The sequence below is a fragment of the Carlito syrichta genome, unplaced genomic scaffold, assembly GCF_000164805.1.
Source record: "Carlito syrichta isolate Samal-C Ts95f unplaced genomic scaffold, Tarsius_syrichta-2.0.1 Scaffold314032, whole genome shotgun sequence".
Taxonomy (NCBI): Eukaryota; Metazoa; Chordata; class Mammalia; order Primates; family Tarsiidae; genus Carlito; species Carlito syrichta.
In genome coordinates this window covers 233,480-248,342 of record NW_007258128.1, presented here as the reverse complement: position 1 = coordinate 248,342, position 14,863 = coordinate 233,480, and the positions used below count along the sequence as shown (strand labels likewise).

The 14,863-nt window shown below is 47.8% G+C and overlaps 1 protein-coding gene across 3 annotated transcripts in view; it reads left to right on the top strand.

The window, feature by feature from the left end:
* Positions 1-14,863, top strand: part of SIPA1L1 (signal induced proliferation associated 1 like 1) — a 224,061-nt gene that overhangs the window by 171,347 nt on the left and 37,851 nt on the right. For all 3 annotated transcript variants that reach the window (XM_021718955.1, XM_008070855.1, XM_008070856.1), the window contains exons 11-12: positions 3,029-3,292; positions 11,671-11,817. In XM_021718955.1, the coding sequence (XP_021574630.1) occupies positions 3,029-3,292; positions 11,671-11,817 (411 nt within the window). The remainder of the gene's footprint in view (positions 1-3,028; positions 3,293-11,670; positions 11,818-14,863) is intronic.

Below are 14,863 nucleotides of genomic sequence, written 5' to 3'. Positions count from 1 at the left end.
CTCTGCCACCTCCTGGATACGTCAGCCTGGGCACGGTCATCTCCAGGACTCCCATTTTCCCTCTTAAGGTGGGGATCATGGCAATATTTGCTTCCTGGCATTGCTGCAGTATGGCTGGATGAGTGCCTGCCTGTTGAGCCGCATATTATTAGAGCCACCATTCTTCAACACAGAGTAAAGTAACAAAATCATTTTGTGAAGGTGTATGTAGGCATGAAGTCCAGCTTCACCTATGTCTGGTGGTGTACTATCCACTTCTGGGCTCTGGTACCAAGTTTTGTTTTCTGGCAATGAGTGAGAGACCAGGGGCCAGCAGTGGTGGTCTCCCTGGGAGAGGCATCAGGGTGGTAGGCTGCAACATAGTGCCCTGTGGACCCCTCCTGCTCTTGCAATCCCACTGTGGTATCTTCTCTTAATTCTGTCGTGCTGCATTCTGCTACCATGGGCCACGATAAGGGCTCTAGTCACATTTCAGGGTGGTAGGAATGACGTGCCCACTCAAGGGCAGGTGGGTCTTCGGTACCAACTGTTAGGCAGTTTCAAAGAGTGTTTGAAGAAGAAATTTTAGCCTTCTCAATCCCAAATCTCTCCCCTCACAAGAAACCGAAGCCCCCAGATGAAAACCACTGCCTGTGGGTGTGGCGCCATTGCCTCTGTCACTGTTGTCACCCATTCGTTCATTCACTCTCTGTCTGATGCGCTTGGCCTGGACGTGGCCTGTGAAAGTGCTTGTGCAGTAGCACAGGCAAAACTCAGCGGGGAATGGGGCAGGGCAGCTGTGGCAAGAGGAAAGGAAAACATGGCTGGGGGAAGCTTCTGGAAAGCTGTGCTGCAACTCCATGATGAGCGTCCTGTTGTTGTTGTGGCATGAGCCTGTCCCTATGCTTAGCAGGAAGGGGCTGGGTGGGCTCGCTCGTAGGGCTCGCAGGCTGCAACGGGCTGTTGCTGGAGCAAGGCAGGGCCTGTTCTGCACGTGAGCAGAGGAGACATTTCTGTGGGTTGTTGTGAATTTTTGTTCCTCTCCTTCAGCAAAATGTAATGTGTGCATTATTTGCAGACCCAGAGCATGGATCTTCCCAGTATGCTACATTGAGCCAGAAACCAAAGACCCTGCACCAGGCTGTAGTCTTGCCATTTTTAACAACCAAAGACGTGTTGCAGTGGCGTGTTTTTGTCATAAATATGGGAATCAAAACTGGAAATTATCGCAAAGCTTAGGTTAAATTTCTTAACATCAAAGATAGGTGTTTATGACATGAAGTCATTAACTACTAAAAGTAATGTCAGATGTTTCAGAAAATCGTGTTTTACAAACTATAGATCATAACTCTAAAGGAGGTCACAAAGTCACTTCAGTAGGTTGCACCAAATGTGTTTTTTATGAGATATATTAACTCAGAATGTAGCAAATGTACCCTAATGGTAAGCGTGAGCATGTGTGCGTGCATGCCACATCCCAGCATACAGTGCATTTTTTGCCTGAGCTGTCCTCAGAAGCGTTTGAAAGCCATTTTCTTTAAAGCATAAAAGACACACAACAGGGCCTTGGGTAGAAAGTTGGATTAGGGATGGCCTAGGCTTTAGGGGAGTTGCAGGGTGAGTGGTAAGGAAACCCACCAAAAAGTACCCACTGGATGCTGGCTGTGACTGAGTTGGGCAAGGACCCTGCAGGCCCTGTTGTTCCGAGCAAATGCCTCCAAAGCATCTCCAGAGATGGCTGAGAGCGCTTGTGGAATACATGCCTAAAATGGTGGGGGTCAGCACTGAGGCACGCAGACTGGGAGGGGTCCTTTCTGCTGACCTTGTTATCAGCCCAGCTATACCCCACTCAGGACCAGACCTGGCCAGGTACCCTGTGGATCCCCGCTGTCTAGCACAGGAGCCACAGCCGAACATGGCCAAACTCTGCTTGTGATGTGACCGTGCCAGAGCAAGATGTGCTAGAAAGTGTAAAACACACATCAGATCCAGAAGAATGTAACCATCATATTCATGCTTTTCAGTACTGATTACATGTTGAAATGAGAACGTTTGTGATGTATTGGGCTCCGTGAACTGGATCATTAAATAACCGCACCCGTTTCACTTCTCTGAAATTACATCAGTGTACTGTGTCTGTGACTTAGATTCCATTTCTGTTGGACAGCTTTGGTGTGGCCTCTCCTCATGCAGCCTCCAAAGTGCCTCCCAAGGGCTATCTCACAGTGAAACTTTAGCCTGTCCTTCCCAGATCTTTCTTCCTTGCCTCTTGCAATTTCTTTAAGAAGGTAAATCGTTGTTTTTACTTAGTGATGAAATTCAAATGCATGGAAATTTTTAGTGGGAATAGGTCCCCCCCACCCCATCAGTTTATCTGTTGATCAAGTTAATTACAGATAGATCCACCCTCACCTTCCACCCACTCCTAACCCCACCCCCACTCCCATTGTTTGGATAATCTGGTGGAAAGTGGGTTTTGTATTTCCCAAAGTCGGAAGGGTGACACAAGAAGACATTTGTGCTTGCCACTAGCTTCACTCAGGCCACTGTCTACATGGCCCTGGTGAGGAAGATTTCTGACTTTGAAAGAAAAAAATTATCCGATTTCAGATGATATTTTGTTCCCTAGGGACTTGATAATTGTGGTATTTCTATAATTGGTTTTATTCTCCTTCTGAGCTAAATTTGACTCTGGGTTTGGATTTCAAAGCTTCTCCCCATGTAATTTCCTGACTCTTGGGGTCCTAGCAGATGTGAAGCTGTGTACACCTGAGACCCCATGATATGCGTGGGGGTGGCCTTCCTTCCTCGGCTCCTGGTACCCCAGCACCCCAAGATGACTGTGGATCCCATGATCTCCGGTTGGGACTGACCAAAAGAGAATATTTGGTGGGCTTCTGGTTTCAGATCAGACAATAATTATAGGACCCGAAGAATGAAAGCTGGTTTGAAGCACAGGATGCATTTTGGCCACACGTTGAGAATCTTTGAGAGCCATGGCTCCCCACCAAGGCCGCTGCTCACTGTCCCTCCTGTCTTCACCCTACAGGAGTTGCTCTGAAGCCTTCCGCATGCCCGTGATGGAGTACAAGGTGAACGAGGGCGTCCCATACGAGTTCAAGTTCCCCTTCCGGAACAACAACAAGTGGCAGAGGAATGCTGGCAAGGGGCCCCACACCCCTACTGTCCCATCCCAGAGCCCAGTGGCCCCACGGCTGAACACTGGTAAGGCTGATGGGAAGATACCACCTCCAGAGCGAGCTGCCAACATCCCACGGAGCATCTCCAGCGATGGGCGCCCCCTGGAGCGGCGGTAAGTGAGCCCGGCCTCTCCCCTGCCCTGCGGGTTGGCACAGGCCCTGGGCCTTCTGGATTTTCTAGAAATTCACAATGAGAACCAAGACACATGCCCCAGTGGGCTTCAGAGCATGGTAGCATTCTGAGGCCATGAGGGGCATGCTGACAGGTTCCAGCAAAGACTCTGCTGTGCAGGGATCATGGTTTACTCTTTAGTTATCCACAGGAGTCCTCACCACCCATGCCATGGCTGTGTGGCTTAGAACTTCACAGACTCTTTTGGGTGACATAGTTATATGTCCTTCCTGTGCCAGTCCTTGTCGTCTTAGGATGAAGGATGTGAGAGGAGCCACAGAACGCAGTCTCTGACTGAATGTGTGTCATTTTATTACTATGGAAGTCTGAGAAAGGAAAGCCAGTTCAGTATAGATGTACCTCTCACTGCTCTGAAAGTAGAAGGAATATAGTGAGGAGAAGGCATCCCACAGGGTTATAACACAGTCCTGAGTAAAATAAGCCCCTGAGGAGGGACAGAGGAGCCTTGGGAAGCTGGAAACCACAGCTGGCTATTAACCGGAAGGGCTAGTAGATCCCTTGGAGTTAGCTGTAAAATTGAGTGCAGGCCTAAACTTAACCTAGACTAAGTACAGATGTACCTCTCAAAGTGGGAATAGAAATTGGCTATGTAATTATAAATGACAGCACTGTAAATCTATTTTCCCCGAGTGATGCATGCTGAGGAAGGAGACAAACCATGATCTGCCGGTCACCTGCTGGGAGGGGCAGTCTCTCCCTCTGTCCGTCGCCGTCCTTCCCCCACCACTCTGCCTTCACTACATCTTGGAGTGTTTCTGTGGAAACCCTTTAGAGCTGGGAATGTCTATGTTCAGGGACTGTGGGGCAGAAGGAAGGTCCCTGCAGCCGCCAGGACATGACCTGATGCCTCTGGGCAGCAGGAGCCAGATCCAGAAAGGGCAGGTGATAGGGAACACTGAGTAGTTTGGGAGCTGAAAGCTGGAAGTCTTAGAAACCACTCTATGAAGTCTCTGTCAAACTGTCACATACTGGGGTACTCTGTAGAAACAATTCAATGAAAACAGACAAATCAAAACAGAAGTTTTCTTTCTAAAACTCCTCATTTAGTCCTGGCAATTATTCGAGCTTTGCCATTTATCTCAATAAAAGGTTCCCCTCCCAAAGTGACCCATTACCATTGGACTCCTCTCACTATCTTTAATATTATTATTATTATTATTATTACTGAGTTGGGGTCTCACTCTACTGCCCGGGCTAGAGTGCAATGGCATGGTCACAGCTCACTGCAGCCTCAACTTCCTGGGCTCAGGCCCCTGAGTAGCTGGGACTACAAGTATGCCACCATGCCCTGCTAATTTTTTTTTATTTTTTGTAGAAATGAGTTCTTGCTATCTTGCCCAGGCTCAAGCTCCTGGGCTCAAGCAATCCTCCTGCCTCAGCCTCCTGAAGTGCTAGAAGGTCAGTGCATGAACCACCATGCCTGACCTTACTTTCACCATTTTTGAGGAAGAAACATCCAAGAGATATCTGAGTGAATTCTTTGTCCTGCACACTAGTCATGGCCACTGGAGGTGTGTGCTTGCTGGGATCCATGATCTGGCCACATTTTGGAAGATGAACCTCGAAATCATTGTTTAGAGAGTGGCCTTTTTTCCCTTTCAGTGCTGTTTTCTTTCTCTCCAGAATAGTCAGTATCTCTTGCAAGTGACATTGGTTTTGTGTCATTTCTGAATATGTGAGTTTTGTGTCTGCAGGTAGCCTTCTGATCATAGAATGTTCCAGTATTTGTGGGAGTTGTATTTAGTCACAGAATTAACATTTATTCAACACACATAGGTAATGTGATACAGTCACTATTTTGGCTTCAAGTTTGCCTAGAGCTTAAAGGTAAGGTTGAAATAGAAGTAGCTGACTATGGCATTCGAAACTTGATAGGTAGCTGCTTGAACAGAGCACAGGATCAGTCATAAATCCCCAATGTACATTAATATGCTCGTAAAACTTGGACTGCTTGAGGAGCTTTTGATAAACAGAAAATAATTTTCTTCTTGTTTCTCTTTTACTTTTTCTTCTTTCTTTGAGACAGGGTCTTGCTCTGTTGTCCAGGCTTCAGTGCAGTGCCATGCTCATAGCTCACTGTATTCTCAACCTCCTGGGCTCAGGTGATCCTCCCACTTTAGTCTCCCAAGTAGCTGGGACTACAGATTTATGCCACTTTTTCTTTTTTGTAGAGTCAGGGTTTTGCTATGTTGCCCAGGCTGTTCTCAACCTCCTGGGCTCAAGCACCAGGACCACAGCACATGCCAGAAGACTTGGGTCGTTTTTTATTTTTTATTTTTTATTTTTGTAGGCAGGTTTTGCTATGTTTCCCAAGTTGGTCTTGAACTACTGGGCTCAAACCATCCTCCTGTCTCAGCCTCCCAAAGCAGTGGGATTCCAGACACACGCCGCCATCCCGGGTCTCTTCTCCTTTTGTGAGATGGAGTGTTGCCCATCTTTCTTTACATGTTTCACCTGGAACAGCTGCACTGTTCTCCTTGTGCCCTGTGTGTAGCTCTAAGAGGCTGGGGTGGGGGTCTTTGTCCACACGGAGGGACTCCTGCTGCAGATGCAGCCTCCCTCCTCATCTCCCATAGATGGGCCATGCCAGTCCTGATAGCCCTCCCATGGCTCTGCGCAGCCTTCAGGTCCACCTCCTGTGAACCTGCCTACATGGCCTTCCCTTCCGCATCCTGTTATCATCTCTACCCTCGTCTTTCAGTGGCTTTCTGCTCTCTGCAGTTGCCACAACCCAGGACTCCTTTTTAGGAGCTGCTTGTGATTCACCCTCCCTTCCTGCTGCTGCTTCTGTGAAGCCCCCTCTGATTTCCCCATAGCATCCCCTCCCATCTCTGCCTTAACTGCTTTCAGGCACGTTTGTGTCCCAGGTGCCTTTTTCACTTACAGAATTGTCATCCTTCACCCTCATATTACCTGTTCGGGTCTCTAGCTTGGTTAGCCTGTCCTACTCATCTCAGATCCCAGAGACCAGCCGCAGACTCTGATGCTTCATACGCACCCATTGCATTTTTTAAAAATTGATTTAGTAACCAAACCAGGAAGTCCCATGGAGCAGTTGACCATCTTGTGTTCATGCCCCATGTGGGCATTCCTCCCCACCCCACAGTGAGAGCTCCCTCCCTTCCCACTTGGGGTCATGAGCCTTTAACCACAACAGGGCATGTCTGAATAGGTGGGGACAGAATGTGGTCAATTCCAGATAAATAAATCAGTTTATTCTTATAAAAGTTAAATGACAGGTGAAAATGGAACCCTTTGTAGTCTTATAACACTCTGGAATTAATGCTGGACTGAAGGAGAAGTCTGTGGCTTTGGTTGACTGTGTTAAGAATGCTACTGTTTTAAATGTAGATTGCTGGTAGAGCTTGTCTGAAATGAACTAAAGTAAAATGCAGGTTGGTCCTGACAGTCTCCTTTGGAAGGTTTTAGTTGAAACTGAGTAATGGGATGGCATTTGCCAAGACCAGGGCATGGGCAGCACCGGCCAGGCTTCTCCCAAAGTCGCCAGCCCTGTGGGCTCTTCTTCACTCTGTGTACCTGGCACCCAGGGGTGGTGTGACTTGTGAGTTCACGTTTTAGATGACAGGGCGCGGTGGATCCTGGTCAGGCACTCAGGAGGCAGCATGGCAGCTGGGCTTGGCATGCCTCTTGGTGCCCCTTGGTTACAGCCAAGTGACCAGGGACTGAGAGCAGGAGCACCAGCCCCCTCAGGCTCCTGCATGGGGCCTAGGCCTTGGAAATGCTACCCTGCACTTACCCTGGGGGATGTACTTAATCCTAACTACTCAGGAAAATGTTTTAAGATCAACAACTCAGACACTGATAATTTCTTATCCATGAATTGATAAGCTCTGCTTGGGCATTGTGATCTGGAAGATTCTGTTAGGTTAGCATGAAGCACAGTCCCAGAAGTTGCATTATGGAAGGGTGTGAAGGTCAGGCGCTACTTTGGAGAAATCCAAAGACTTTTCGGGCAGTTATCTCTTTTTGCCTTCTGTGATATGCTTCTGGAAAGATGAGGAACCAGGTTCATCCTGGGCCATCTCTTCCTAAATGCTCTGCCCTCAGCTCTTCGTTTTCACTGCATGCGTTGTGTGTAAATGGAAGGCTTGTGTCACATGTCATCCCAGGACTGTGAAAGTAAATGTCTGTCAGTGGTGGAGATTGTAACTTTTCCATTGGTTTCATTCTTGGTACACTCAGAGAGCCCTGATGTTTTGTTTCAGCAGAAGGAAATGGTCAGGTACTCCAGAGAACATTTCAGATCATTTGCTTTAGAAACATTCAGTTATTTCTTGACTAAGTTTGTAAAAATATGTGGAAGAGAATCTACTAAAATTGATGGTAAAAGGTTTAGAAAATACTTTTAAGAGTGGCTGAAGCATTCTTTAAAAAGATATTGCTTCTATTCCACAGAATGGAAAGATCTGACAGCCTTTGAAAGAGGTCTTAATCCACCCTCTAAACCTATTTGGGCATTAGCCTCAGAGAGGGAGCCTCTTGGAATCTTGCACTGATGACCCTGGACTCAGCAGCCCTACAGACAGAGCTACTCTTAGCTAGGTCTGCTCTCAGGTGATACTTGTATTGCAATGCCAAGTTCAAAGGATTGGAGGAAGGAGGAGTCATCAGAGTAAGGGTGAATTCTGGACTGCTCTCTGCCCACCATCCACCCATCTGGAGTTGTGAAGACACCCAGGGGCCTCTTCCATGTGTGTTCCGTGTGTGAACAGTCAGAAAACAAAGCCCCTATTGAATTATATAAGCACAAGAAGGGTGGAAAGAGTGCAGCCTTCTGGAAATGTGGTTTTTCCACTTTGGGATAACTCCAGGAACCAAGAGAATTTTCTGAGACATTTGCCAAGTAAAAGAGCTCAGGGTGAGGCCCAGCATGAGAACTGGTAGCATAATGTACATTTCGCAGGGCAGGATAAAAGTAGCCAGCTCTGAATACACAGAGAAGGTCACATCTCAATTTCCCTGTGGAATCATGTTGTCATTTTCTCACAGGAGCACACACACTTTAATGTCTGCCATCAGTAGAATCCAGTTGCCTGACTTATTTATCCCCAAAAGAGTCCACAGATTGCCAGACCCCAGAGGAGGTAGGGCCTGGTGGAGCCAGCATTCCACTGTTGTCTCCTTTTTTTCTATTTTTCCATAATGCTGCCGCCTCTGTGCAGTAAGAAAATCAAATCAACTACAAAACGGAACTACATTTACAGTTTCTCTATATGAGTCGTGTACAAAAGCCACCCTCCTGAAGCTGAAGGAGTATGGTGTTTAGTCAGTTGGGTCCATGGGGCTCCTCAGTCCCTACTTGGCTTCCTTTTTGCGATGGCTCCTCCCAACCCTTCTGACCCCATTACTTTAGATTAACAATGAGAAATGCGAGAGGTGTCTCTGTGGGAAGAGGAAGGGAAGTCCACCTCACAGTGCCAAGATATACATCCAGTCCCAGCATCGGGATGAGCTGGTATCCCACCAGTCCCCATCATGCATGCTTAGCCCATGTCTCAGTCTGCATAGTAGTAACAGGGTTGGTGATGACAGAGGAACTCAGAGGCTCCACCCTTCTGCTCCAGGCATGCTCCCCAGCACCGAGGTTTCACATGCCTGCTGCACACCACGTGGGGCCCTGAGTTCTCACCGTTGTGCATAGGAGTGTGATATGCACGCGGGATCTAGCTTAGATGTGGCTCCACCACTGGCAACTCTTCCTTTCTCCCTGCAGTTAGGAAGGCACGTTAACTTTCAGCCTGCTGTCATAGCTTTTAGTGAATTGTTCACAACGGTTGGCAATTCATTATTAGTGGCAACTACTTTTCAAGTAATCTAGACCCACCATGGTTGACAACTCCTGGCTTGGGGCATCTGATGCAGCTGTGGGCCTTGTCTGGAACCCCTTTCTGTTCCTCATATTCTGCACTCGGATAGGGACTCTCCTTTGTTCAGAAGCATGTTTTAAGCACTTGAAGATGTCATGTGTGGAAGGCTCAGTCATGTCCTACAGGAGAGAATCTGTCTGGGGAGACAGAGGCACTAAAAGTGACCCTTCCACAGCACATGCTCCAGGTGTAAAGAGCAGATGCTGTGGAGTTTGAGGTGGTTCTCATCCATGAATTCAGAGTGTGATGTTGGAATCGGGTCCTGGAGAAGGATAGCAAAGAAGGAAGGCATTTGGGAAGACGGGGAACAAGATGAGTAAAGGTGTGGCTGTGGCAACAGCTCAGAGAATCTGGGAACCCTGGCTTCCTGAAAGGTAGGGTGCATGGAGGCAGGTAAATGGGGATGGAGAGGAGAGTGGAGCCAAGTCAAGTGGTTCCAGGTCCTGAAGAGGGAGCCAGGAATTTGGTCCTGTATCATCTGGGCAGGGGGAGGTGTTCAGCAGCTGGAAGGCTGGGTGGAGGAGGGACCAGTGGGGGAGGGGTCAGATGGGGGGGATCAGGTAGAGGAGGTACCCCAGTAGAGGAGGGGTAGGTGAAGGAAGGACCAGTGGAAGAGGATGGGTAGAGGAGGGCCTAGTGGAGGAGGACCTGGGGGAGGAGGCACAGGTGGAGGAGAGCCAAGTAGAAAAAGTCCCAGTGAAAGAGGGCTAGGTAGAGAGAGTCTGGGTGGAGGAGGGCCTGATGGAGGAGGGTGGGTAGAGGAAGGCCAAACAGAGGAGGGCCAGTGAGGAGGGACCAATAGAGGAGGGCCAGTGGAGGAAGATGACTAGAGGTGGGGCCAGAAGACTAGAGGAGGGAGGCCTGGGTGGAGTAGGAAGGTCAGGGGAGCAAGCCCGTGGCTCAGGAGACCACTGTGGACACTACAGACTGACCCAGCCACTGGGAAAAGCTCGAGGACCTACTGTGGTTGGAGACCAACGTGCTTCTTGGTTTTTTGTTTTCAAAACCAGCGCCAGAGTCCCGACACACAGCTCAGTGTATAATAGCACAGTATATAGCACAGTATATAATGGGCTTGATTTAGAATAGTTGACTGAGAAGATGAGGAAGAGGAAGGAAAAGGATGCTCAGCTTGAGACACCAGATGGAAGAGGAGTAGGCTGGGGGACCGGGGCATGGGGAGTGGGAGACACCAGTCGGCATTTAGCAGTCTGGTTGTGTTGCTGGCCAGTGTGCAGAGATGTCCAGGAGACAGCTGGAGTGAACTGCCCTCAGGTTGTCCCCATCAGCTTCCTGTACCTGAAGCTCTGTCCTGCCGTGCTTAGAGACCACAGGTTCATTCTAGGAAGTGCCTGCCCTGTGAACCAGCTGTAGTCTCGGGGCTCCCAGACCTGGACTTGAGGTGATGGTGGCTTGTGTGCACAGTTGTATGAACATGCAGACCCTTTGCACACTGTCTTACTAAGGAAAGAAAGTCCAGCCTTCTCCAGGGGACCGCAAAAGTTTAGCACAGAGTGCAGTGGACTTCAGATCAGAGACCTGGCTTATCATGACCTTGAACAAACAACTTAGATTTCACGGCCTCCACTGTAAAGTGAAAGATCTGCCCTGCTGTGAGTCAAGTGAACTGTGCTGGCAGTCACTTCTGAAATAAGATGCCATTGTTGCTGAGGTTTGGCTCACACCCGGGCATGGTATCAACTCTCTTGGTACCCCTGTGATTGTCCTGTTGCCCACTGGAGAAGGGAGGTGGAGAGGATAAGCATGTCTGTCATGACAGCTAGGCGGCAAGGGAAGGAGCCATGACTTTGGAGACTGATGTCTCCGGTACCCACACGGCGCACACGTTCACAGTGATGTTACATAAATTCAACAACTGCAGCTCTAGTCATTTTTATATGATAATGCCATTGTCAACCAGATTTATAAATACTTAGTGGCAAAATCTGAATATTCATTCCAGACTTTGAGTTATAAGATTGGGAAACAAAGCATACAAAAATCGTTCCAGGCTTGTAGTGGTCATGCACGGAGGACACATGTGAGAAGGTGGAGTTAACTGCTGTGTGAACATTACCTGGGTTCAGTCATCTTCTGCTCTGCCATACCGAAAAGCTGCAAAAGCAATTCAGCCAGTTGAGTGCTGGCAGCTTTCAGAAGCATGTCAGTTTTCTAGATCTTTCTTCCCCTGTTATCTTTTGACACCACCCCCTTCAAGGCAATTCTCCAGCTGTTCCCCTGGGGAGTTACTTTATGGGAAGTTTCTTTTGTGGGCTTCCAGCTGTCTTTACCTTCACTATCTTCATGAAGTCACCATCTCTTTCACATTCATATGATACTATACATCACGCATTGCCTTGGGATTGTCCCTTTGAGTTGTTGACTCCATGCTTTTGCTTTGCATACACAGGCTATCTCCTGGTTCGGACATTTATGTGACGGTTTCATCCATGGCTCTGGCAAGATCGCAGTGTCGTAACTCCCCCAGCAGCCTGTCTTCGTCCAGTGAGACAGGCTCTGGGGGTGGCACATACAGGCAGAAGTCCATGCCCGAAGGGTAGGTATGCGTCTGCTCCTTGTTCACATCCCATTGAAGAACAATGCCTTGTACATGTCCCACTGAACAACATCTGCACTAAGAGGATAGAGGGTCTCCATTCAGCAGTCTTGATCTACTGACAGGCAGAGAGAAGCAGCACTGATAATTCATATAGGACAGTGTCCTGATGGCTGGTTCAGACTGCTTCTTAGGCAGCATCTCACTCGCTAGCCTTTATGAAGGACTCAGTGGCAGAGAAGTCAGTGTCCCTTCCTCCACTGTGTATGTTGTTTAGTTTCAGAGTTCAGCTTTTGTCACTTCCTAATTCTTCCTCCAAGATGAATTCCACTTGTACTGGGGTTTGCGTTCTTTTGACACAGGGGGGTTACAGTCACATTCAGAGCTTAAAATCATTTGTCTCACACTTTTAAGTTGCCTGTGGTATATCTCTCTCTCTCTTTCTCTCTTTTTTGAAAACACTAAGGACCCCACAGTAACTGTTTGCTTCTGAAAAGACTTAAAAAAGTAAAAAATTAAATGTACTTGATTTTAGAGGCCACTCAAAGGAGGAAAAATAGAATGTCTGAAGCTAGAAAGTAATTAGCAACAAAACATTACATGGCACGCATAGGCCGCCTGTGCCCAGAGGAAGAGTAAAAGGACCATCAGAGACTTTCTGCTGCAAGTTCCTGAGGAGCTTGCAAAGACCTTGAACCATCTGAAAATTAAATGGGAGGTGCTCATAAAACCAAAGTTTCTATTCTGTGTTTTTCCCAAATATATTTTTAACAAATGGATACATGATTTGGTTACTTTCTTGAGATTTGACCACATCACAAAATAAGCATGCTTACTATATCAGCTCCTCATCATGGATATTTTTAATTCATAGTGTTTTGTTAGATTTCACAGCTATTAAGTCTGCTTTTGTTGTTGTTGCTAAATGTTTATGTTAGCAGAAAGTAGGAAATAAAACACTATAAAGTATGCCTTTCCCACCCCACTGCCACCCCAGGACCCCCTTGCTAACATATAGGGGCCAAGGGGAGGCTCCCATCCCCTGTCTGAAGGCTCCCCTAAATGAGCTGACACTAGACAGATTTGCAAAAGAAAAGGCATACAAGTTTATTCAAAGTATATGCCTGACAAATCGAGGTAGCATGATTCCCAGTCACTTGGTGGATATGAGTGTGAATATGCCTTCCTCAGAGGAGAGAAAGCAAGCTAGGGTGGTGGAGAAATGAACGAATCCAGTTCACAGTGGCCAGGACACAGTTCCTCTGAGCCCAGGGCAGGGTGGGGCCAGGCTTCCCTGTGGGGAGGCTGTCCCACCTGTCCCACTAGGAGAGTTCCTTGGGCAGCCTCAGAGCTGTCCTGGAAGGCAGCTACAAAATTGGTCAGGCCTGGTGATGACTCTGGTCTCCTCTCCAGTGCTTAATCCCTCCTGGTAATTTAAGGAGCTTCCTAGGATGGGGGTCTTAAGGCAGTTACGTTTTCTTATAGAAGTTTTCTTGGATGAAGAAATTCCAGAGAGTCCCTCCCTAGTTTTGGATTGGAGGATAGGGGGAGGGGACCTGGGGCTTCATCTTTAGTTCCACATGTCAAAGTACTGTGTTTTGGGGTATCATTTTCTGAGCCCCAACAGCAGCCTGTCTGAAATGCACATTTATTCTGTAATTAGTGCAATTAGAAAAAAGAACTTTTAGCTCTTTTTCATTAATCCCTGCAAAAGGTTTATGAATTATATATCATTGTACCATACCACAAGCTCAGCTGATTACTTCCTGATTTAATTAGTACCTTCTAAATGGCGTGGTTTGATTTCAAAACTAAGAATTTACCGCAACTTCAGTGTCAGTGTAGCAATAAAATGTAAATGAGCTACAAAGAAATAAAACATTGTCTTCTTGTGTGATACACTTTCAGTATATGCGAAGAAACTAAGTTGAGATACTCCTGTTTTGGTGACTGTGGACATTGAAACGTGGTTCCAAAGTCCATGCTGCCCAGTTCTTGTCAATCATGTGGTGATTCTGCAATTTGATGTTTAACAACTGAGCCCCCCATAGGTGGCACTGAGGGATCCCCATTGTCCGTGAGGTCACTGTGCTGGAGGTACCTCTTACAACTGGGGTGGTCTTTTACAAGAGGAGAGGACACAGTGTTTCCTCCAGATCCCAAGCAGTCTGTATCAGTGACGCTCACCCCCCTGTGCACGGCTGTGCTTGCCCCTGCAGGAACCCTGACCCGGGAAAATGCTGATCTAGACTCTGTACTCCCCCAACATGGCAGATGGACAGGTGACAGTGAAGCTGCAGCATGTGTGTCTATGGCAGAGACCTGGAGTGGGGCCTCACAGCAGGTTAACACACGGGTTGCTCGTGAACATCCCAGGCTACCCTGGTGTCCTGCCTCCTCAGTGGACTCAGGGTCTGCGTCTGGGGCGCTGTAGGATGTGTGCTGCTCACAGCTTGGTGAGGGGACATTGAGACTGTCCACACAAGTGGAAAGGTGAAATTCAATGGCATGACTAATACCTGCTGTACTTGAAGTGGAGAAAGACACTGGCACACATATAGGGTGGGAACGAGAGGCAGTTAAAAAGCAACTCCTGGCTGGGCTTGGTGGCTCAGCTGTAACTCCAGCACTTTGGGAGGCCAAGGCAAGTGGATTGCCTGATTCCACGGGTTCAAGACTAGCCTGGGCAACCTGGCGAGACCTTGTCTGTACAGTAAAAAATTAGCCAAATGTGGTAGCGTGCGCCAGTAGTTCTGGCTACTTGGAAGACTGAGGCCGAAGCATTGCCAGAGCCTAGGAGGTCAATGCTGGGGTGGCCATGAGTCTGCCACTGCACTCCAGCCCGGAAAACAGAGTGAGACTCCAACTCAAAAAAAAAAAAAAAATCAACTCCTTTTAAAAAGCCATAGGACCAGCCTGGCATGTTTCATACCTGTAATGTCAGCATTTTGAGAGGCCAAGGCAGGATAGCTTGAGCTCAGGAGTTCAAGACCAGCCTAACCAACATAGTGAGACTTCATCTCTACAAAAAGTAAAAAAAAAAAAA